This window comes from Lissotriton vulgaris, chromosome 1_1, assembly GCF_964263255.1.
Source record: "Lissotriton vulgaris chromosome 1_1, aLisVul1.2, whole genome shotgun sequence".
Taxonomy (NCBI): Eukaryota; Metazoa; Chordata; class Amphibia; order Caudata; family Salamandridae; genus Lissotriton; species Lissotriton vulgaris.
Window position 1 is genome coordinate 1882105594 of NC_141685.1, and position 24344 is coordinate 1882129937.

Genomic DNA, 24344 nt, shown 5'->3' on the forward strand with positions numbered 1-24344 from the left:
CACTACAAATGAGGCAATCTCTTCAATTGGGGGCCCATGTGGCGAGTCATGATCTATTTCAGGGGATGTATCAAACTCAATGGTGTTTAGTAAGTCAAGGTATAAGGCATCATCAGTATAATGAAGGAGAACAAGCAACAGCCCCTCACCATCATCATCAGTAGCCTGATGTGCATCCTGCTCAGGCATAGGAACAGAGTAGGAACAAAAAGAAAATAAGCCTCGGGAGCTAAAAGTGACACCAGCAAGGTGGCCGTACATTAGTGTAGCTCTGCCGGCCGAGAAGCTCAATCCATTATATATCCATCCAATCCTATGATATCAGTGTCTCTCTAGGGGAGACTGAGATCTGGAGAACTTACAGCATTAAATGGTGGGTGCGACTGGCAGCAAGGCAACTGTGTAACTGGAAAAAACGTGCCTGATTGCTCCTACAGTTGGAAGATGGCGGCACCCAACAACCCAGGCGGCGTTGGCGGCCTTCCCGGCTGGAAGATAGCTCTATAGACGGTGGGAAGTGAGTCCAGACATCAGTGGCCTACACGGCTGGGCGGCTGCTGGAGGCAAGAGAGCTTCTTCCCATGGGCTCTGTTTCCAAACCACAGTGCCCTGCCCAGCGCTCTTGCAGGAGGTGTGCCACGGGAGTCCCTGAAGTGCTGTCCTGTGCAGGACGGTAGGGATCAGCTGCTGCTGATGGTCCATAGGAGCACATCACAGGTTCAATTGCTCGCCTGCCTGGATTGAGAGGTAAACCGCACTGTACAGGGTGGGCGGCGACACTCAGGGGCCTGCCGAGTGCACTATCTGAGTGTGAAGCTGTGCTTGCAGGTCCAAAGGGGCTCAGGCGGTACACGCCTGACTCGTACGGCCTGAGCGACAGAAAGACTACAGTGGGGATACTTTCTCGAGAAGAGGGATAATGCAGTTTTCTTTATACCTGCATTGTACGTCGGAAGGATCACCATCGCAAATTGAGCACTCTGCTGTTGCAGGCCTGAGTGGACCTGGAGAGATGTGATTATACTTTGATCTGCATGGTGGCGGTCTTGCCGCAGCTGTAGCTGAGGAAATGAGGGGGTGGATCTTGGTTGCCGCCGTGAGGCGCAGCACCCTTCGCTGTCCCAGAGCTGAGCTGTGGTGCACCGCATTGGGGGGTGGGGGGAGAGAGCCTGTGAGCTCGGTCGGGATTGATCGCGGCCCGGGATAGGGTGCAGGGCTGCTTTTGGCCTTGGGCGTCGACCTGGTCCACTCACACTGAGACTAAAATCTTGAGAAGGCCTTGCTCCATGTGCTATTGCAGACAACGCTGCAGCGACGCTTGTGAAGAGGGACTCAGATCTCATAATTTCGCTTGGCTCTGACAGCGGCTCTGTCCAAAAGCCTGCGGGTGCTTAATTGCTATGCACTTGGGAACTGTAATACCAGCTGCATAAGAGTATGTAGAGCATGAGTAAGAATATCCCCAGCACAAGTGTAGCTCCTATTGGTGGTGCGGAAATGGACGCGGATGGGAGATTGTCTGTGGTGAGGTCCTCAAGGCCGCTCACAGAAACTACAGCCGTTTCTACAAATCAGACCAACATGGGGAAAACAGACAAACACTAGTCCTGACTCATGTTGGAGTTCAAATGAATCTGCAGGCTGAAGTAGCACACGCACTCTGACTCAGAGCAAGAGCTGCCACCGCAGGCCACTACCTCCCTGGAAATCTCATTGCTCGCCATGCAGCAAAATCTTTTATCGATAAATGGGAAAATTGATGCTCTGAACATAAGCATGGATAATATGCCAGGCAAACTTCATAGGCATGCTTCATGCTTGGGTACAGCGGAGCAGTTTATATATGGTACAGAAGATGCTATCCAGTCACTAACCACCAAACAACTCAATGTGGACAAAGTATTGGCTATCATCCAAGCTAAGAATGAAGACTTAGAGGACCGCTCATGCTGTAGTAATATTCATATAACAGGTATTCCGGAGTCTACTAATATTGGACGCCTAGAAAACTAGGGGTAATCCATCTCAATATAAATATCTGGTTATGATACTCTGTGTTAATTGCGGAGCGTGCTCATAGAACACTGCAGGCGCTGCCTCCCCCCTGTGTCTACCCCAATATCAATTAAAGCTAAGCTAATGAGATCGGGACACAATATTACGCCTCTCCAGAGAAAACAGCTCAATCCAATATCAGGGCAATGTCGCGTTTTACCCCAATTTTATTATGTCAGTGCAGGCTGCCAGATAAGAATACCTTCCGGTCAAAAAGAAGCAACAGGTGGTGGGGATCCCTTATGTCATGCTGCAGCCGACCCGCATGCGAGTGGATCATGATGGCACATACAGCATTTTCACGTCGCCGAAAGCGGCTATTGATTTTGGTAAGACTCTCCCGATCTCACCACACCGAGATCTGCCTCAGAATCTGCGGACATTGAAGATTGATCAAGCCTATGTTCTCCCCTAGTTGATTCCAATAGATCCTTTAGACATGTTCACTGTCACAAACTCTTTCTTTCTTCGCAGGTTGCGCCGAAAGCCTGCTGAGTGCCATGATGTCGCTAAATGTATTATGCAGCATTTAGCTACATATATCAATATTGGTATGCACTGCAATATATATGCATACTATCTGACCTGTTTGGGGATGTTTTGACAATTTGAGGTGTCTAGATGTAGCTCCCATGCAGTTTGTAATTTGGCTGAATGCCTGTAGTCTAATTCCCGGCCACCTCCTTCCACCCAGAGGGTAATGCGGCCTCTAGCTGCCCAACGAGGGGGTACCCCATCGGACTACGCCATAGTCCATAAATTTACCCTAGATTATATTTCCTGTTGTTTGATGATATGATTGAGGTATTTTCTCAGTTTTGGGATGGCTTTAGTATATTTTCAATGCTGGAGTGGGTGGGGGATGGTTATGTTGTTAAGACAGTTGAGATTCTAGGCACAGTCCTTAGTCATGATAGCCTGGGTGCTGTTTTCCTGTGCGCTTTTACTTACCTGCATATTATCCTATTGTTGATTAAATGTGACATGGCTCATCAGGTAGGTAAGATCAGCCTGCTCACATGCAATGTGCATGGCTTAAACAACCCTAAAAAGGTTAGAAGAAATCAGACACAGATACTCTTGAGCATTCAGAGCGCTTGGGTAAAGGCTCTGACACTTTCTAAAAAACTGTTCTGAATTTTAATTACGATCATGTTGTTTTAAAATCGCCGCACTCACCGAATGTAATTATTGCACAGTGTTCAAGCTCCCTGGTCCACCACCAAAAGTTTGGTTTGAGTAGAGGGACGGCGAACCTAGCCCACGGAGGAAGTGATTGCAAATTCCTGCCTAGCAGCCAATCAGCTGCCAGCAGCTGACTCCCCTCACCCTTAAAACTCTGTTCTAACAGTCGCGCTGTTGACGCGCTGCGTGAAGGAATCAGACACGGATACTCTTGAGCATTCAGAGCGCTTGGGTAAAGGCTCCGACACTTTCTAAAAAACTGTTCTGTATTTTAATTACGATCATGTTGTTTTAAAATCGCCGCACTCACCGAATATAATTATTGCACTGTGTTCAAGCTCCCCGTTCCACCACCAAAATTTTGCTTTGAGTGGAGGTACGGTGAACCTAGCCCACGGAGGAAGTGATTGCGACTTCCTGCCTAGCAGCCAATCAGCGGCCGGAAGTGCATCTGATTTATAGGTAGATGGGGAGGCATCTGCTGGCCGCTGATTGGCTGCTAGGCAGGAAGTCGCAATCACTTCCTCCGTGGGCTAGGTTCGCCGTCCCTCCTCCTTTTTGGCAACGACACAGCTTTGTGGGCCCCCCATCACTGGCGGCTTCAGATGGGCCCACAACCCTCTCCTTCCAAAACTGCCCACAACTTGGTATTATTCTTGATGACCAAATGACCATGAAGCAACAAGTGGTCAAAGTTGCCTTTACTTGTTTTGTCATCCTAAAGTGGCTCAGGAAGATCATATGGATGCTTCCTCAATCAACACAAAAAAACGTAATCGAAGCCCCAATAACATCCAGACTAGACTACGGTAACGCCCTATACCTGGGCGCTAGCAAGGAAGTTATGCGTAAACTTCAGCTGGTACAAAACGCTGTGGTAAGGCTACTCTGCAAATTGCCAAATAAATCTTCCACCTCAGCCTCCCTACGAAATCTCCACTGGCTCCGAGTCGAAAATCGCACTAAATTCAAAGCCCTATGTTATATGCACAGAATCAACTCCGGCACTGCTCCCTTATACCTCAAAACCCTGGTACACCAATATTGCCCTTCCTGTCTCCTCCGCTCCTCCAATCAGCATAAGTTTCAAGTACCCAGGATCAAGCGAGCCAGTGGGCGGACGTTCCTTCTCATATCTGGCTCCATCCCTTTGGAATTCTCTCCCACTCCACCTTCGCACAGAACCCAACTACCTTAAAATCCGTAATGATTTAAAAGCCTGCCTGTTTAATCAATAGTCTTTTATGTCCCAGATCCTGTTTTTTCCTTCACTCTTTACGTCCCTAGCGCCGGGTAACCTTCGGGTAGCTGCGCGCACTACAAATATTATAATAATAATAATAATAATAATAATAATAATAATAATAATAATAAAGGGTCCTTGCTTATCTGGACTGCCATCAGATACATGTGGCACTCCTCCAAGAAACACACCTTATGGTGTAGTCAGCCAGCACTTTGGGAACACGATGGACAAGCGTGAGAGTTACCTCTTCTCAGGGACGGGGACTTTAAACTCCATTTGAATCCTGCATTAGATAGATCTGCTGCAGCAGAGGGGGGCAGGGTACACACTCCGACAGGTATTGAAGGTGGGCATTGAGGAATATGGTCTCATTAATATTTGGCATGTGTGCCACCCGTAGAAGCAAGAGGGCACTTTCATATCGATTGTACTTGACATGTGGTCTTGCAAGGAGGTGAGCTCATGGGTTGGAGATGTGCGCCACCTGCCAAGAACGCTCTCAGACAATTCCCCTGTTCTGCTGACACTTGTTCTGACTCGTGCGCCTAGACCTTTTCAATAGAGACTTCAAGCGTCAGTCCTGCTGTATGCGGTGTTCCACGATGGTGTGTGCATTGCAATTATACAGTATTTATTTTGATACTAATAAGGGGTCTGTAAAGGATGAGAGAACACTATCTGAGGCCTTTAAGGCTACTATTCGCGGGACAAGCATTGGGCTGTAGGCTGGAGTACTGAAATCTATCAGTTCTCAACTTCATTATCTTGAGACCACTTTACAAACTGTTGAAAAAATGTTAGGATGCCCAACCCAACCCTGTGACATTGGCAGCCAATAGGTAACACCTAACGGAATATAATCATACAGCCGACCAACAGGTTTGACATACGTCTAGACAGAGTGTGAGGATAGAGTAAATGGGAATAGCCTGGCAGCCAAAATTAAGGAGCCCCGAGCCTGCACTCATGTGTTGCCCATTGCTGCCTCTAACGTAAATATATCATGATACCCAGTCTATTATAAACACTTTGTGGAGTTCTACGCTAACCTCTACAGTACCTGCCCGTCAGCAAGAAATAGCACTGTATCTAAACGATCTAGCACTCCTCTGGCTATCGCCAGGGCAGAGAGAATTTCTTGTCCATCTAATATCTGAGGAGGAGACACTGGAGGCAATACACATGCTCCCGAATGGTAAGGTCCCTGGGAGCAATGGGCTCCCAAGTGAGTTCTACAAGGCATTATTACTCAACGCCACTAAGTCGTTCGATTCCATTCAATGGCCTTACATATTCACAGTTCTATGCAGGATGGGTATGCCACAGGCCTTTTTGCGCTGGATACGTTTATTATACACTGATCCAATGGCACGCCACCGCATGAATGGCATTACGTCGGAGGCACTACATATATATAGAGGGATGCCAATTATCCCCCATCTTATTTGCTTTAGCACTGAAGCTATTGGCCTGTGTAATAAGGCAAAGACAAGCTGCTGCTGCTCTGTGCTTTCGACAGCGCCACTTAGCCATATCCGTATACGCAGATGATATGGTAATATATGTGCGTGACCCAGATACAAATTTGGCACCAGCGATCCATGAGTGCACAAAATACGAATCGTAATCTGGACTGAGTATCAATTGGTCAAAATCAGTCATCTTTCCCTTTACCCAATCCACGAAGCTCCACGTTCTAGAGTATCCATTAGAGTGGTGTATGGATTTTATGAAATACTTCGGAGTGTGGGTGCACAGAAACCCCGAGTTAGTTATCTGACAAAACTATGGTACAGCCTATTAGAAATTAGAGAACCAGGTGGCTTGTTGAACCAGTCTCCTTCTATCCCTAGCTGACAGGCTGGCCAATAAAAAGATGGTTGCATTACCCAGATTTCTATATTTAATATCCCCATTCCCCTGACACGTTTTTTTTTCAAATCTCTGCAATCGTGTCTGATAACCCTCGCCTGGGCTGGCAAGCAAAATAGGATTCGGTAGCAAACACCCACACGCAAGGGGGATTTGGTGCCCTGACCTTTATCTATACTATTTGTGCACGCAAGCACACTTTGCACATTACTGGTTTCATCCCTAGTAAGATACACCACATATAGCGATCGAAAGTGATGCAGCTTACCCTATCCCTCTCAGGGTTATACTACCTCATGCATGCACTGCTACCACATCCACCGAGATACATTCTATCCATAGCACATCAAGAGCCTGGTGGACACTTGCAATAAGAGCAGGAAAGATCCCACTATATGCTCCAACGATGCCACTATTACACCACCGAGAATTGTCGCTCACCAAGAACCAAGAGCGCTTTCTATACTGACTAGGGCAGGTTTGAAGGCGATGGGTGTGGTTTCCTACGGGGGACGTTTCTCGCACAGGATTACTTTATGGATGCCTCTGATCACATCCCGCTTCAGGGGTGCATACATTACAAATTACGGATGGCAATGAAGGCTCTGTTTACCTGCATTCCGCAGGAACCAGAAACGCTAGGTTCCCTGCAAATTCTCCTCACCAGCACTGACCGCAAAAATTCATAACTAGGCTGTATAATGCTGCTCAGCACGAGCAGGCTCACAAATACAGCATTAGACATATGGAATGCCACTTTAGAAAACCAGCTGACACCAGATGATTTGGAATTCTGTTGTGCCTTGATGAATAACCGGACATCAAATTGTAACTTGAGGATCATTCCCTTTAAATAGCTACAACAGATGCATTACTCCCCTCTCCAAGTGAACAAATATAAGTTGTAGGCAGATGCGACATGCACCCGCTGCGGTAGATTTTTACCCACTTAGCCAGTTACTTTGACTCCATTCACCAGTACTGGACACAGGCCCTCTCTGATATGGTACTGGAACATGTCAATTGTGCCCCCTAGGTGTTTCTTGTGAGCTTTATTAAGTCTCTACAACCGCCCGGTCGGAAACTTGTAGCAGTGATGTTGTTGCTCGTCAAACGCAGAATACCTATTCACTGGGGAGGAAAGCAGGCGCCTAAGTTTGCAGACTGGCTTAAAGACATAGCCTATTGTAAAGCCCAGCAGGATACTTATGCGGAGGAACTTCCACGATCCTCAAGACTCAGAGACTTTTGGGGTCCTTACACGTCCTATTTTTTAACAGCTACCAATGAAAAAATGATTTGCACATTGTTTCGATACTGAATTTGCGAGGGTGGTGGGTGGATGTGTGGGGCATGGGCACACTTTATATATTGTCTTTTGAAGTGGGGGTGCAATGGAATCTTTGTACTGTTATTTTTTATATTTGAAAATCTAAATAAAACTTTAAAAAAAAATAAAAAGAGAATTAACCTCTGTTGATGGTTGTGTTGCAGTAAAGGCACCGGGTTCGAGTCAGCCTGTATAACAGCCGATGGCGTGTTTGTGATTTTGTAGCATGACATCAGTTGAGTCTAGACAGACGTTAGAGAGGGTGCAAGGTCATCATTCAGATCTTGTGGGGTCTGAACTACCATCAGGGTGACAGGAATCAGCATGGATTTTGGACTTGGCATGAAAATTTGTACCAGACTCAGTCCGGGCTTGTTATGAGGCCCCCCCCCGGGACATATGGCATTAGGGGAGCAACCAGAGACAGTAGCCCAACTGGGACCTCTGTGGTTCCATGGGACCTGAAGGTGCTCCAGAGTGAGCCACAAGCACATTAAACATTTGCAGCATACTACCTTTGAAGACATCGATCTGCTGCAGGGTCCACGATGGCCTGGGAAAGTTGAGACGAGTTATGTTTTCCTTAGCAGGTGACCTTGAGCAAGCGTGACTCATATCTTGACACCCTCACCCCTTCCCCTTGGAACCAGAGTGGCGGAATCAGGTGAAACCCTGCTTCACACTTTTGTCTTGCATTTGGTCTTTGACTTACTCTAAATTTTGATCATTAAGTAAAGCGGTCATGGTAACTACTTTGTAACCGGGATTGGGCCCGTATCTTGCGGTGGGGACGAGGACCTGTGAGAAGACCACAACTTCTTCTTATACTAGGTGATGTATAGGTTTGTCTCCCGGTCTCGAATCAGCTTAGGATACATTGACACATGAATTAAGAGGTGTGGCTGAATCCCAGGCACCAAAGGAACATCTTGTGCTTGTCCCTGAGCGACATCAGCTACAGAAGTCTCACCAGAGCTTGAATCCCCTTGTTTTTGGTGGGGACAATATTCCCTAGAACACTGTAAAAAAGTTTTAGAGTCGTAGAAAGACTGACAAAGAAGGAAGCAAAGCTCAATATCAGTGTCCAAAGGCACAGAAAGAAAAATGCAGTGGGCGTTAATATATATGTCTTAGCTCAGTCACTGGTATCGCAGAATAGAGTCAGCGCTGGCCGTACAATACCACCTAATGGCACGCAGAGGCTTTGGTAAAAAAATATTTACAAAAATAAAAGAAATACTGCGGATATATATAGTCTTAAGGTGAAAAATGTGCAGTTATAATTAAGCATCACCAGTATTAAATCCTTCAAGGGGTTAGAAAATACAGGGTTCATTAGGAGTATTTTCAATATATTTAAATGAGTCAATGGGAAACTAAACACAGATTCTGGAAGCACAATCTATAATTGGTAGATAAATAGGGCAAGAACCAGAAAACAGAAAAATGGTGGGAGGAACAATACAAGATTTGCTTCATGACAAAAAAACCCTGATAAATGGCAAGACAGGCAATATATTTAAGCACCATACATAGTACCTGAATAAGAAAGCATGATGAAAAAGGGGCAAATATAATTAGATTAGGCTGGTGGCTATGGAAAGGGATGCCGAACAAGGGCTCTGGAGCGATACTGAAGCATTTGAAAAGCTGATAAAATGGGAAATCCACATAATCAATTTGAGATTGAGTTAAAACTGAATAAGGATCTTAGCTACAGGATAGTATGATATAAGTCTAGAATTTCAAAAGGCATAACGAATCCTGGATAAAATGTTAATTGTGAAGGAATGAGAGGGTTAAAAGTCCTCCTGTTGGTATAGAATTGTATATTGTAACAAACAGCCCCCTCTCCCAATTAAAAAAAATGTAAAGCAGTAATTGCACAGTGCTAAAAAGCAACATAATCAGAGAATTTCTTTATTTTTGCTGGAAAGACAATTTTAAAAAACCTACCTTGGTCCAACTCTTTAGTGATATTTTTTTCTAGCTCCATCTGCATCTGTAAAAGGAGGGTACATGTAATGAAAAAACATGCTGAGCTTAAAGTCAGCAAAACTTATGCAACCATGAAAGGATGATGAGTATCTGTACATCACAGGATGGTGGAGAGTCAACAGAATGAGGCAAGGACATTTATTCATAAAGAATAAAGCAACTTCCTTCGACACGCTAATGGCTGTACAGAGGCATGCACATTTCTTTTTTAAATTAGCATATGCTATGTGGTGCAACTATGAAAGTTTATATTAGAATATATACTAAACTCCTTATTATTGAAGGCATTTTTATTTAGTGCACTCTTGATGCTGGATGGCAGTGGAATTCTTTAAAGAGTAAAAAACATGAGGTGGCACCCTGGCCAGCAACATGGCCATTTACAGCTAAACCTGTGAGCTATGTTGCCCCACAAGCTAATCCTTCAAGAATCCTCTACACAGTGCCATTCCACTCCAAATGGTAACTTGAGTGCCAAGGTAACTGGAAAAAGCTTGTGTTGCGGACGAACAAGTTACTTACCTTTGGTAACGCCTTATCTGGTAGAGACTCTAGCTAGAAGATTCCTTACCATAGAATTATCCCTTTCGTCAGACTGGATCTGGAATTATTTTGGTGACTGGTGTCCCTGTGCGCTGGTAGGTGGCAACGTTCGGCTCCACGTGGCGTTGTGTGCACCGGAAGTGATGTTCTTGGTGCCTATATAGGAGCCACCCAGGGGCACTGATGTCAGTTATGTTATGTTATGTTAAAATATTTCATACCGCGCACGTTCACCAAAACGGTTTCTTGGCGCTCATAACAGATGCGGAGGGCAAGGGCAGAGGTTTACTCAAATGCTAACTGAAAGAGAAACGTCTTCAGTGTCCTACGAAAACACTCGTAGGTAGGGCAGTAGCGAAAAGAGGACAGAAGGGAGTTTCAGAATTTGGGGGCTAAAAAAGAGAAACGGAGGCCGCCATGTTTTTTGCGACGAATTAGAGGGATAAGCAGAAGGTTATCGGCGGAAGAGCGAAGGTTTCTCGTGGGTGTATACCGCTTCAAGCTAGAAGAAATGAAAGCAGGCGCGAGATTGGAGAGGGCTTTGAATATTGTACAGCCAAGCTTGAAAGTGAAACGTTTGGCCACCGGGAGCCAGTGCAGGCTCCGTAAAAGCGGCGAGACGTGCTGATGCTTAGGCTGATGATATACCAAGCGAGCAGCCTGGTTTTGGATCAGCTGCAACCTGTGGAGCTGGTAGGCGGGGATCCCTGCGTATAAGGTGTTAGCAAAATCAATTCTGGACATTACAAGAGCCAAGATGACGAGGATAAGTGCCTCTCTGGTGAGAAATCTACAGATTTTGCGTATCCTACGCAGGTGGAAGAAGCAAGATGATGTTACAGCACTAATCTGAGGCTTCATAGAAAGGTCACCAGAGATGACTACACCGAGGCCTTTCACAGAATTGACAGGACGGGGGGGATCCCAAGTGAGTGGGGCCAAAAGCTGTAATTCCATGGGTTGGCGGATCCACCCACCAGCACCAGCTCGGTCTTTGTGGGGTTTAGCTTGAGCTGGCTGTGAGACATCCAGTCTGAGATGTCTAACATAGTGGTTTGGAAACTAATACGGGAGGAAGGAGAGGTGTCTATAGGAAAGATCAACTGCAGATCATCCGCGTAGTTGAAAATTGTTGCAGAGGATTTGCAAAGAGAAACTATAAGGGGCTGCATATACAGGTTGAAAAGCAAAGGGGATAGAGCGGAGCCCTGAAGGACTCCGCAAGAGAGAGAAGAGAAAGGAGCAGAAAAAGTGGAGAGATGTACGGCTTGGGAACGCTTGTCCAGGAAAGATCTGACCCAATCGAGGGCTACGCCTTGGATGCCGGCGTTGTTACTTTTTATGACTTCCATGCCAAAAGCGCAGAGCCACAAAGAGCACTGACCGCTGGTGAGGAATACTAGGGCTTTGAAGTGAGAAGGCCTGTTCCTAGAAATCTGTTCGCAGAGTGAACAGGATGGGTGGATCGTTAATGAATCTGTGGATAGATAGAACCTCTACGAGATGAGGTGTTATCAAAGATAAGTAACTTGTTTATCTGATAGAGACCTCTAGCAGCTGATGCTTACCTTAGAATAGACACCCAAGAAGTACCATCCCCAGAGGTCAGTCTGCTGACCAATGAGGCTGTCCAGCAGGACCGAACGGGCGAAGTGCCCATCTCGACAGAAAGTATTTTATTTTTATTTAAAAGTATTTTATTAAGACATTTTACACATACAATTAGCATTGCTTTCCCTTTGCGGGGTAACATCCCTGGCTTTACATGACACTACACAGGTAAGTTGTCTACATGATCGGATGTCCCTCTTTCCCCTGTCCTACTATAGGAATGATAGAAAGTGGAAGGGGAGAGAAAGAGCAAGATAAGGAAAGAAAAGAAAAGCGCACACGGAGAGCTCTTGCTTGTGGTTTTCCCATGGTCTACAGGAACACGTGTATCTTGTGGGCTACCACTCTTCTTTGGTTCTGTTCACGGGGGCTCGAAGTGACCAAAGTATTCATCCAGTGTTGTCCACATACCCCTGGTTGCTGGTCTCCAAGGCGAGTTACGTAGTGCGATACTGTCAGCGCCTCTAAGGTTTGTTATCCAGTTGAGCTACCCCTTGAATGTCACCTTGTGTGTCTCCTTCCATTTGGAGACCACAATTTTAACTGCTGAGGTCAGCAGGAGGTCTAGCAGGTCCCTGTCCTGTGTAGACTCTAGGTCAGTGGCTATGGACGCCGTGGTGAGGGTGGAGAATTCTGGCATTAGTGTGCATCCCAGCATTTTATTTATAAACGTGAATATCTCCTTCCAGAACTTTTTAACTTTAGGGCAATGGAAGATGAGGTGAGCAACACAAGTTGTTTTCCCTGAGGCCTAGTGCCACTAGTCGCGCCAGGACCCAGTATGTTTTATGTAGAAGCCAGAATTTCGTTTGGGCAAGAACTGGGGTTATCTTGTTCTTTGAGGGGGAGGGCCCAGAGGGTTCGTAGTTTGTGCTCGTTCAGTATGGTGCCATGTTGATTTGTCCAGTATTCTACTGGTTTGTCATTGATCTTGGTGGTTCTAGGGCGTAGTAGTTTGTATAGGTGAGACACCTGGTGTCCTACTCTATTGATCCTTGTCATATATGGTATAATTGACGGGCTATGTTTGGTTACATTTGCCTTTGTTATTGCTGTTCTTATTTTTAGAAAGCTATAGAGCTCAATGTCTGCCAAGTTGTGTTTCTCTTTCAGCGTGCCGAACGTGGCGGGGTTACCCCTTCTTCTAGTTGTGCTGGGAATGAGATTCCCAGCTTCTTCAAAGTGTCTATGGCTAGGGGCTTCCCTTTTTTATTTGATTTTAGTGTTCGCCCACAAGGACTCCCACTTAGAGTCTTTTATACTGTGTTCCATTTTTTTTGTCTATTTTGAGCAGGGCCACTTTTGTGTTTTTGAATAGTGGGTTAGAGGTGTGTGTGTTTATTGGCAGTAGTACCATTGGATCTAGGTTGTCTAGTATTGCTCGCTCTATTTGTAGCCATACCGGCGAGTATTCATTAGGGGGTGATAGCCAGTAAGCGCCGTGCTTTGCTATGAATGCGGTTTGATAGGCTCTGTAGTCTGCTAGGTTTAGCCCCTCCAATTCCTTGCTTAGTATTAGCTTTTTTTAGGCTTATCCTAGCTCTTTTTGTATTAATCATCATGTCTAGTTTGCGGTGAAAGCCATCCGTGAGTGTGAGTGGAATCATGCTCAGTAGGTAGTTAATCATCGGTGTGATCATCATTGTTATTGTTTCAACTCTGCACCACCATGTAATGAATTTGGGAGACCATGACTCTAGAAGAGTCTTCGTCTTCTCTAATACTCGATTCTCATTCTTGTCTAGTGTCGTTTTAAGGTCATTTCCGAAGTGAATCCCTAGATATTTATTGAAGCCCGTTTGCCAGTCCAGATCCGACCCACCAAAGGTTTCCTACTGTGTGTATACGCTGAGGGGCTTGCACTCAGACTTGTCTTTGTTGAGCTTATATCCTGAGTGTTTTGAGTACTTTTCAATCGTTCCTATCAGTGCCGCAATGGAGCTCTTTGGTTGCTACGTTACGATGAGGATGTCATCCAGGTACGCGGCTAGTTTGACCTCCACCTCATTGCTGCAGACCCCTTTCACTTCTTCGTTGGTTGCGATGTCCCTGATTAGTGGTTCTAAGGCCAACAGGAAGAGTTAGAGGGCAGCCCTGTCTTGTGCCGTGCTGTAGGTCAAAGGGCCCTGAGACCGCCCCATTAATTACAATGCGCGCTTTGAGGTCCCTGTATAACGCTTTCTCTGCATCTAGTGTAATCGCCACCGCTGGCTCGACTGATTTAGAGGTGCATTCGAGTATGCGGCAGAGGGGTCTAGTGTTGTCGTGCGACATACAGGTCTTTAGGAAACCTACCTGTGAGTTAGATACTAGCTTTGGCAGTATGTTGCCTAATCTTATTGCAAAACATTTCGCATATATCTTGCAATCCACATTAATTAGTGAGATGGGCCTGGAATTCTTGGGGAGGTAGAGGCTCTTTGTCCTGCTTCGGTATCACAATTATGTTTGCCTCTGACATGGATTGGGATACTAGTCCCTCCTACGCGCAGTGGTTGAATACCTTTTTCATAGTTGGCAGGAAAGATGGTAATACTGCCTTATAGAAGGCAGCTGTGTATACATCGCGGCCCGGCGCCTTGTTGTCTTTCAGGGATCTGACCGCCATCTCTATTTCCGCTGGGTTTATTTCCTTCCCTAATGATTGCGCTTCCCCGTTCCAAATTTTAGGAAGGTTCAGTCTGTCTAAATACTTTATACGTCCTTCATGATCTAGAGCCTGATCTTTCCTATAGAGGTTCTGGTAGAACTCTTGAAATGTTTGCAGGATTTGTTTGTGCTTTGTATGTGTTTTGCTGTGTGTGTCTGTGGTAGCTGAGATGGTGAACTGTCTTTGCTTATATTTTAGGTATGTGCACCGCGTCTAAGGTAGCTCGGGTGCATCTGAGGTAGATTTTGGTGTTTATTCCCGAGTGGTCTTTATGGTTTTGTCCAAGGTAAAGTCTTTGATTTCTCAAGTGGACCTTGTATGCTTACTCTTCTGACCTTTCCGGTGACTCTCTTCTCTTGCTCATTGTAATTTGCGCCACTTCCATCTCTTGTGTGTTGGGCCTTCCAAATATCTTGACAGGACTCTCTGGTCGTCAAAGACATGTGTATTTCCTCTGTCGCTTATACGGAATCTCGTGGGACCCACGAATGAGAAGAGGATGTTCCTTTTCCTCGTTTTATCTCTCTGAGCCAGAAACCCCTTCCTTATATCCACTGTTGGTTTCGAATAGTCTTGGGTTAGGATTATTTTCTGTTCGTTTTGTTTTTTTCTTGCCACTGCAAATATGGCTTCTGTGTGGTGCTATCTTAGGGGTTTGCATATTATTGGGCGAGGTCCCGCCCTTGTAGATGTTTTGAATGCTGGTATTCTGTAGGCTTTGTCCAGTTCGAAGGGTTGGTCGAATTCGTGATTTTGGGAATAATTTCTTCAATAAGGGCCCGGAAGGAGCCAGCTTTGTCTTACTCTCCTTCCGGCACTCGTAGGATTCTTATGTTCCCCCTTCTGTTGCGGTCCTCCAGCTCCGCCGTCTGTTTCTGTAGCGCTGTTGTGGTCGTCGCGAGAGCCTTAAGTTCCTTGTTCATTTGGTGGTCCGAGTCTTCTATGTCGCCGATTCTCTGCTTAGCCACTGCAAGTCTGTTATTTGCCGCATGGATATCAGCTCTTACTGCTGCCAGTTCCAGTTGTATCACCTCAGTGGTTTGTTTCATGGTTTTGGCTAGGTCATGGACCTTGGCTAGTTTTTTTAAGAATCAACTGTAGTGTACTGCTCATGTCTGATTTGTACTTGATCGGCGAGTCCGTTAGGCTGTCACCTTTGTTTCTTTTTTGTAGTGGGTTCTGATTCTTTCCTTTGTTTCCCGCCATGTTTGTTAGGCCTCTCTTTGCCTGCTGGATTTCTAATCTAATCCCTCCTTCTTGTTTTCAGGTTGCGTTTTGTTTTCTCGCACGGGTCTACACTGCTCTCGTAAGCTCTGCTTAGGCGATTCCCTCGAGCCAGCGCGGGCCGGTCTGTCGCGTAAAAAGTGGAGACTGCTATTTGTGTGGTCGCTGTGTTGGTACCTTCCCTGCACCTAACACTGTTTTGGAGCCTTGGGTTGCACCACCTCCGTTGCTGGTCACTTCCTTGAGGTGTGTACCAGTCTGTTAATGCCTCATATTCAATATCTTTGCTGTGTCCGCTACTTGTGGTGTGGGTTCTTAGCCCGCTGCGACTTGGCTCTGCTTCACTGCTATTTGCCACTTCCTGTTGTTCCTGGATGGCCCCCCGTGCACTCCGAATAGATCGGCTACTTCGTACTGCGCTGTTTTGCGAGTTGGGTTGCAGCAGCTAAATCGTGTGAGTGTTGTTGGATTGCCAGGGGGGTTCGCAGTGACAAGTGAGATCCAAGGGTTTCCTTTTTTGGTCACCCGTACCTTCCTGTATGCTTGCGGATAGGTTAAGCTCCTCTGTGCATGTCCTTCTCTCCAAGACCAAGCCCCTTATTGCTGCCGGGTTTCTCCCCCCCACTCCTGCATACCGCTTGTGACAGCTGGTTCGTTCTCCGATTTCTGGGAGGTGTTCGGCTGCTTCAGGTCAGTCGGGCTTTTGAGGTGGTTAGGCCATCACTAGGTTTCTTCCCTTTTCTCCCGCTGGCATTGTCGTGGTCTTCTCGTGCTCTTGCCCCCCCTTCTCCCACCTCGTTCCTGGTTGCGTGGTTGTCTATTGGGATTGGTCCGCTTTGGCCACAGGTTGCGAAGGCATGGAAGTGGTCGGTCGAGCTCCAAAATGGCATTGTCCTTCTCTCCCCGGTTTCATTTTCACTTTTTTTCTGGTCCGGTCTGCTGCGGTCGGACTGCGGGGGTCTTTTCGCCACTTCCCTCCCTGCTACCGTCTTTAGGAGGGAGCGCCACTACTTGGTAGGTGTTCGCCTACCTCACTTGTGTGCAGGGGCGTTGTTCGCGACTGTTTATGATGCTCGGCTGATGTAAGATGGCACCACGGCTTTGTGTTATCAGCAGTTTTGGTTTTTGTTTTGGACTTGGGGGCTTTTGTTTGTTGGTGAGAGTTGCTGGCGGTGGTGGTTCTCGTTTCTTTCCTCTCCTGCGACCTTGGTACGCTGCCCCCCCTCTGTTTGGCTGGGCTCTTTCTCTGTCCCGCTGCCCCTCCCTACTCCTGATGTTCCTCTGGCTACGCTTCAGCCTACGTCCGTGCTTGAGCTCGCTGTGAGTGTGAGGCTGGGGGGTTTGCGTCCCGTGCTTCACTCCTGTGGGGGTGAGCTCTCTCACTGTGTTGGTCGCTTGGGCTCTCTTGCTTCCCACTCGTTAGTGGGTTTGCTCTCCTGCCGCCATTCTGCCGCCATCTTCTTCTATGCTAATGGGGTGGTGCGGGCTGGAGCCTCTCCACTCTTCTTTTTTAGGGCAATGTATTTCCTGAGATTGCACTCATGTGCAGGGACTTTCCGGGTGCCTTTATCTGCTTCCCTATCTCATTTTGTTCGGTGTATGGTCGTGGGATTCGCTGTTCTCTTTCCGGGGCTGTCGGAGCGGCTAATTTAGGCAGCCATTCCACTTGCCTTCCAAGCCATGCCCCCCTCGACAGAACTTATAGTCCAGGCAGTAGTGTTTTGTGAACGTGTGCAGGGAGGCCCACGTTGCTGCCTGGCAGACATCCAGGACCAGAACTACCCTTGCTAAAGCGGTGGTTGCAACTTTATCCCTGGTGGAATAAGCATGCAAACCCTCAGGGGATTGCTTTTTGGCCAGTGCATAGCAGATCTTAATGCTGAGGAGTATCCATCTGGAGATGGTCCACTTCTGCACAACTCAATTCCCATCTTGGCTGCAACATACCCCACAAAAAGTTGGTTGTCAACCCGCAACTCTTGTGTGCGGTCAAGGTAGAACATCACTCTTTTTGGGTTCTTTAGATGGGATGTGGAGTAGCATAAAAGGTAGGCAGAGTGATGGATTGGCCTACGTGGACTAGAGGGACCACTTTCAGAAGACTGGAAGCTCTTGTGCGAAGCACCAGTTTGTCAGGATTGATGGAATGTGAGCTACGGAGGCTTAGATGCCAAGGCCTGAAGCTCACTGACCCTTCGGGCATATGTTAGGCTGTCTTGATGGTTAGGAGTCTTAAGGGGCAAATGTAAGCAGCTCAAAGGGAGCGCACATAAGAAATGCCAACATAAGATTCAGATTCCACTGAGGCATGATATAGGGTGAAAAAGGGAACATATGCTGAAGACCTTTTAGGAATCTATATACAATGGAGGATTTGAAAAGGGATGGCTGATTAGGAAACCACAAAAATGCATATAGCAGACAGATAGCCCTTGAGAGTACTCAGAGCAGAGCCCTGACAGGCAAGAGAAAAACTAAGAGAACCTGGAGAGGTTGGGGGGGGCAGAAATGGGTTCAATGTGTTTTTCTTAACACCATGCCATAAATCTCTGCCAGGAGCATACGATCTTAGTGGAGGAACACCTGGCTGCCAAGATAATGTCACAGACTTCAGGAGGAAGGTTGAATATTGTCAACTTCTGCCACTCAATCTCCACGTAAGACGACCGGTTTGGTTGGCGGACTCTCCACTGCTTCTGCGACAGAAGAGCATCCAGAAGGGACAGTCTGTTAGGATGTTCATACTCAATAGCTTGGGACACCATACTCTCCGTGCCCAGTCCGGAGCCTCAAGAATGATTTGGGCCCAGTTGTTCCTGATCTTCCTAAGAACTCTGGGCAGGAGTGGTATGGACGAAAAGGCATATAGGATGCCAAGCTCCACTCTATATAATAAATCGTAACAGAGTGAGAACTGCCTTAGAAATTCCAACACACAGAACTACTGACACTGTGTGTTCTTAGCGGTGGCGGACAGCTCAAATCAAGGCATTCCCCACTGCTGAAAGTTACCTTGCACCATCGCCGGATGGAGACGCCATTCGTGATCTGCTAGGCATCTTCGGCTGAGTTAGTCTACTCTGGCGTTCAGCTATTTTGCTAGGTGTTGAACCACCAATGATATGCCCTGATGTTCCAGCCATGTCCAGAGAAACAGGGTCTCTTGACAAAGGCTCCACGAGCCCACCGCCCTGTTTATTACAGTACCACATGCCTGTGTTGTTGTTTGTGAACACCTGCACTAGCATTCATTTGATGGAGGGTATAAAGGCTTTCAATGCCAATTGGATTGCCCAGAGCTCCAATAGGTTAATGTGGAGTCCTCCGATCTTCACCTCATCCAGATGGCCACCTCATCCCATGAGTGACTCATCTGTCCCTACTCACTGTCAGATCTGGTTGAGGAAGGGGGAGTGGTGTGGCGCTGACCCACCCGCGGTTTGTTGGCCACCACTGAATATCTTTTGCAGTTCCCTCCGCTATCTGGACCATGTCAGAGAGATTCCCCTGATGCTGCACCCACTAATACTAGAGGTCCCACTGCAGAGCCCACGTATGCCAGCTGGCATGTGTCAGCAGCAGGATTCAAGTGGCCATGAGTCCCAGCAGCTTCAAAGTCAATCTCACTGAAATCCAGGACAGAGGCTGAAACATTTTCTCATAGCCTGAATATCCTGGACTCACCGTTCGGGAGGATAATCCCAAAACTGCACAGATGGAAGGAAGCGTCGGACAGTGGGACAGATGTGACTTTGGTGCAGTGATAGTGCACCCCATGGATGCAAGAGGTCCGCTGAAGTATGGAGGTGGGGGACGACAGACTGGGGTGATCCTGCATTCAACAGCCAGTCATTGGGATAAAGGAAGACTGGCTCCCATAATCTCCGAAAATTAGCTGCAACCACCACCATCAGCTTGGTGAACACTCAACGGGCATTAGTAAGGCCAAAGGGAAGCATGGTAAACTGAAAATGCTCATGGCCAACCATGAACCGTAAGTAAAGCTTGTGGCCCGGCAGGACGGGAACGTGGAAGTATGTGTCCTGCAAGGCCAACACTACAATCCAGTCTCCTGGGTCCAGGGCAGTCAGGATCGGAGCAAGAGTGGGCATCTTGAACTTCTCCTTCCTGAGAAAGTAATTGAGAGGGCGTAGGTCTAGGACAGGATGAAGGCTTGTCTTTTTACGAAACCAGGAAATAGTGGGGATAGGAACCACAACCTACTTCTGGCATTGGCATCCTTTAAATGGATCCCTGGGCCAAGAGAGATGTGACTTCCTGCCGGAGAAGAGCAAATGATCCTCCGTCTCGGTCAGCCAGTCGTAAGATGGTGGCATGGGGGGGTGGTAGTCACGAAGGATGATCTGCAAAACCCACCTGTTCAATGTTATGTACCTCCAGCGGGGCATGTGATGGCGAATCCTGCTGCCTACTGTATGCCCATGATGGTACAAGGGAGAATTAGGAGGGTTTATAGGAATAGGGTTCAGGCTCTGGCCTGGAACACACTACTCCAGTCGGCACAGGAATCCGCATTGTTCAACGCTTCTCTGGGGATGGGGATTGCGCCGGGAGAGTCAGCCTTGGGACTAGCGCTGGGGGAGGTTGTGATGGAAACTCGGCTCTTTCAGTAGATCTGTCCTTTCGCATTAGCTGGTTCATTGTACTGTATTGTGTTTTCTTTTTTTCTTCTTGTGTCTATCCCTGGCGCCGGGAAACCCACTGCGGGTAGCTGTTGCGCATTACAAGTTCAAATAAATAAATAAAATGGTATGATTAGCGCTGATCTGGATCCATCTGTGGAACCCTGGGGCCTGACTGGAGCCAGGGCCGGAGCCGCTGGCGGTGATCCAGCAGTGGCCCCTTTCAAACCTGCAAGATCTGAAGCTGCGCCGAAAGGAAGGGGCCACCCAAATATGAGGTGCTTACCCTCATAAAATTCTCTTAATTGGACTGGGGTAACTATGGCCCTCTGGAAAATCTGGGAGGCATGGAGCCGGCCCAAGCGCTGACTCAACCGCGGAGACAGGCCTGAGACAGTGATGATGCTCCCTTGTCTCATTGGAGAGAGATCTTGGACTCACGTCAAGTCGCCAGGAGCTTGAGGGATAGCTTCCTCAAGGCCTTCTGATGCATAGCGTGGCAATCAGGGCAGGTGTTCGGGTCATGGTTGTGCTCGAGGCACGAGAGACATACAAGGTCCGGATCCATCACCGATATTGGTCAGTTACAGGCACTGCAGGAGTTGAAGCCATACTTCTTATTTGACATTCCTGCCACACCAGGAGGTAAGACCTCAAAAGACTTCCACAAAACGTAAAAAAAACCTTTTCAAAAAGTGACTAAGGGGTAGCTCTTCCCGGATCTGCCATGACTTTCGCAGATTGAAAAAAACTGGCATCAGCGCGCCTTGGTGGCTCCTATATAGGCACTGCAAACGTCACTTCATGCGTCGACTCCACCTACCAGGGCACAGAGGTACTTCTCACGAAAAAAAATCCATATCCAGTCTGATGTCCAGGGAAATTTGTACGGTAAGGAATCTGCGGCTGGAAGGCTCTATCAGATATCCTGATCGCTAGTCAGCGAGCATCTCCTATCCAGTATGGCTAACAACGTGGTGCCGACCACCTGATAAGACCTGGGGGAGGAACTCTGTGACTCACCGTTGGTCGGAGCCAGGGGGAGAAAAACTTAGCACTGAAGTGGAGGCACAAGAACATGTTGACTTTGATCCAATTGAGAGTTGTGGAGGACAAAGACGAGGTGACATGCCTCAATGGGGAAAGGACAGCAGCACCTGGAGAGAACCCCCTGGATCACTGACCTGGGGTCACAGCACTGTTGTAATTTGAGGTTTGTCAAACGTACTTTTAAAAGGATATGCTCTCCATCTATAGCTAATAAAACATTATCCATGATTTGTAGCATTTATTCCCAAAGAGCCAAATAGGGGGCCTTTTTTAATAGAGAAAATGTGTCAAATTAAAAACGTGTAAACTGAAGTAGAATTTACACAGTTATTTTAATATTATGCAACCAATGTTATTTACTAGTAGATATTTATTATTGCATCATAAAATATTTAAAAATCTACTTTGAATTTAAAAGCAAATGAATAAAATGTATTGTTACATTAATTTGTAAATTCAAAATAATGCAACAATAAGTGTTATTAAAAATGAATAGTATTTGTTACATTATTTTTTAAATTCAAAATAGGTTATTAAATAGTTTTTACTATTTTGTATATACATATTTAGATTTTAAACAATAATTCCTATATTTTTAAGTATTTTAATTAATTTAATATTATTTTCTATGGGGTTTTAAGTCCCCAACTCCATTATTTTCTAGGGAAGGGTGTTGCAGTACTAGTGGTTGGCTACTACAATTGTGTAAGTTACTACAAAAGTGCATTCTGTGACTATCAAAAAATAGTTAACTTGCTCAAAAGTTTAAGTTACCTTTGTGAGGGCCCTCTATTTTTCGTGAATATTTACAAAGGGATATCGCCACTGGAAAGTCACTTTTAGCGAGCGACGTTCTGGTGACGATTTGCCCTTCCCCACATTTACAATGTGGCGTTAAGTCAATTTTTGTAGCTTAACGTGGCCTTGTAAATAAGGCCCCTTTACAGGAATCACTGAGGATCAAAGGAGCATGCAATGGGTGTTGCTATGGGCATTCCACTGCAACACCCATTGCTTTTGATGCTGCCCCCGATTTACAAGGATGTGTAAATCTGAGGCAGCACCAAAAACTAACGCCATGCATGAGCAGGCGTTAGAACGGTGAAACGTGGGGGAATACTTTTATTTCTCCTCGGTTTTGCTTTTTCTATATGTGCTGCTTTTGCAGCACACATAGAAAGAGCAAAATGCCATTAAGGATTGTTTATATGCAGGATGGGGCACCTTCCTGCACATAATTCCCTGCAACACAGGCATCCTGGTGCCTGCGTTGGAGCTAGACATCTAAACTTAGCGTCAGCGCTAGGGAAAACACAGGGATGCACTGTATTCTTTTGTGTCGGGAGCACAGCTGTGCCAAATTTAGCACAGCTCTGCGCTAAGACATTTTCTTGTAAATATGCCCCTTAGTTTGTTGAGCACTTTAAGGTTACTGGATTTATTATCTAAAGGTCAAGCTGTAAAGATTACACTGCTCAATCAATCAATCATCGTATTTATATAGCGCACTACACACCCAGAGGGTCTCAAGGCGCTGGGGGGGGGGGGGAATCTGCTACTGCTCGAACAACCAGGTCTTGAGTTGCTTCCTGAAGGCGAGGTGGTCCTGGGTCAGGCGGAGGTGGGTGGGGAGGGAGTTCCATGTCTTGGCGGCGAGGTAGGAGAAGGATCGCCCCCCTGTGGTGGCTCTGCAGATGCGGGGGACAGCGGCGAGGGTGTGGCTGGTCGAACGAAGCTGGCGTTTGGGAGCGTAGAAGTTGAGGCGGCTGTTGAGGTATCCTGGTCCTTGGCTGTGTAGGGCTTTGTGTGCGTGGGTGAGGAGACGGAAGGTGATTCTCTTGTTGACCGGGAGCCAATGCAGATCTCTCAGGTGTCCGGAGATGTGGCTGCGACGGGGGATGTCCAGGATGAGGCGTGCTGAGGCGTTCTGGATCCGCTGGAGTCTCTTCTGGAGTTTGGCGGTGGTTCCGGCGTAGAGGGTGTTGCCGTAGTCCAGACGGCTGGTGACGAGGGCCTGGGTGACCGTCTTCCTGGTCTCGGTGGGGATCCACCAGAAGATCTTGCGTAGCATGCGCAGGATATTGAAGCACGACGAGGAGACTGCTAACAAATACTTGATCAGCCACGAAAAATATTTAGCTAGAATAATATTCTGCCATCAGGGACTGTTTGAGAGGGGCAGGCAGGGGCAGATGGAGAGGTAGAAGGAGCTTTTATTATCCAGCCTCAACACTGGAATTCATTACTTAGCCCTTGTGAGATCATTTACAGTTTCAGTCAGTACTTATGGTCCATCTATGCTCCTAGCCTTTTCAGTTCAGCAGGTATTTGCAATGCATGTTAAACGAATAGAACTGATCAGTCAATGCAATACAACTCCTAGAATTAGGATATGAAGTTATTTAGGCCCTTCGCAAATCCACTATTTCTGCATGGCCATTCCAGATTATTCACCTTTTTCTGCACCCAATTTTTTTCTAGCTTTATAACTTGGTGAACTTTACTACTGCTATGCAATACTAAAATGCCTGTGCTCACCCTTCTAAACCATGTGATGTGCATTGGGACTACCTATCTGGCCTGGTTAACGTTCCTATGTCATTGTAAATGGTGCTTAAAGTGCACCTAAGGTATGGAAAGTTAAATGTCGTATGTAGGCTGCAGTGTGTTTTGACACCACTCACACATATGACAAAATATACGGCCGCCGGTAGTACAGCCACTCTGCTTTAGCTCGGCTGCAGTTCAAATATACTGCAGTGACATGTGGCAGGGAACAATGTCTTTGTCAGATAGCAAGACTGGATCCAGGAAATGTTTCCCATTGTAGGGCACTTATGTGCCGCTAGCTGGCATTGTGAAGCATCACACTGTCTCCGCACCGCCTAGGAAGTGATGTAGCGGAACACATATAAGCAACACCCCAACACGCTACTG

General features: G+C 46.8%; 1 protein-coding gene across 1 annotated transcript in view; it reads right to left on the reverse strand.

Moving 5' to 3' along the window:
- ANKRD26 (ankyrin repeat domain 26) overlaps positions 1 to 24344 on the reverse strand; it is a 969942-nt gene that overhangs the window by 13977 nt on the left and 931621 nt on the right. The window contains exon 39 of the mRNA XM_086919420.1: positions 9645 to 9690. Within this exon, the coding sequence (XP_086775546.1) occupies positions 9645 to 9690 (46 nt within the window). The remainder of the gene's footprint in view (positions 1 to 9644; positions 9691 to 24344) is intronic.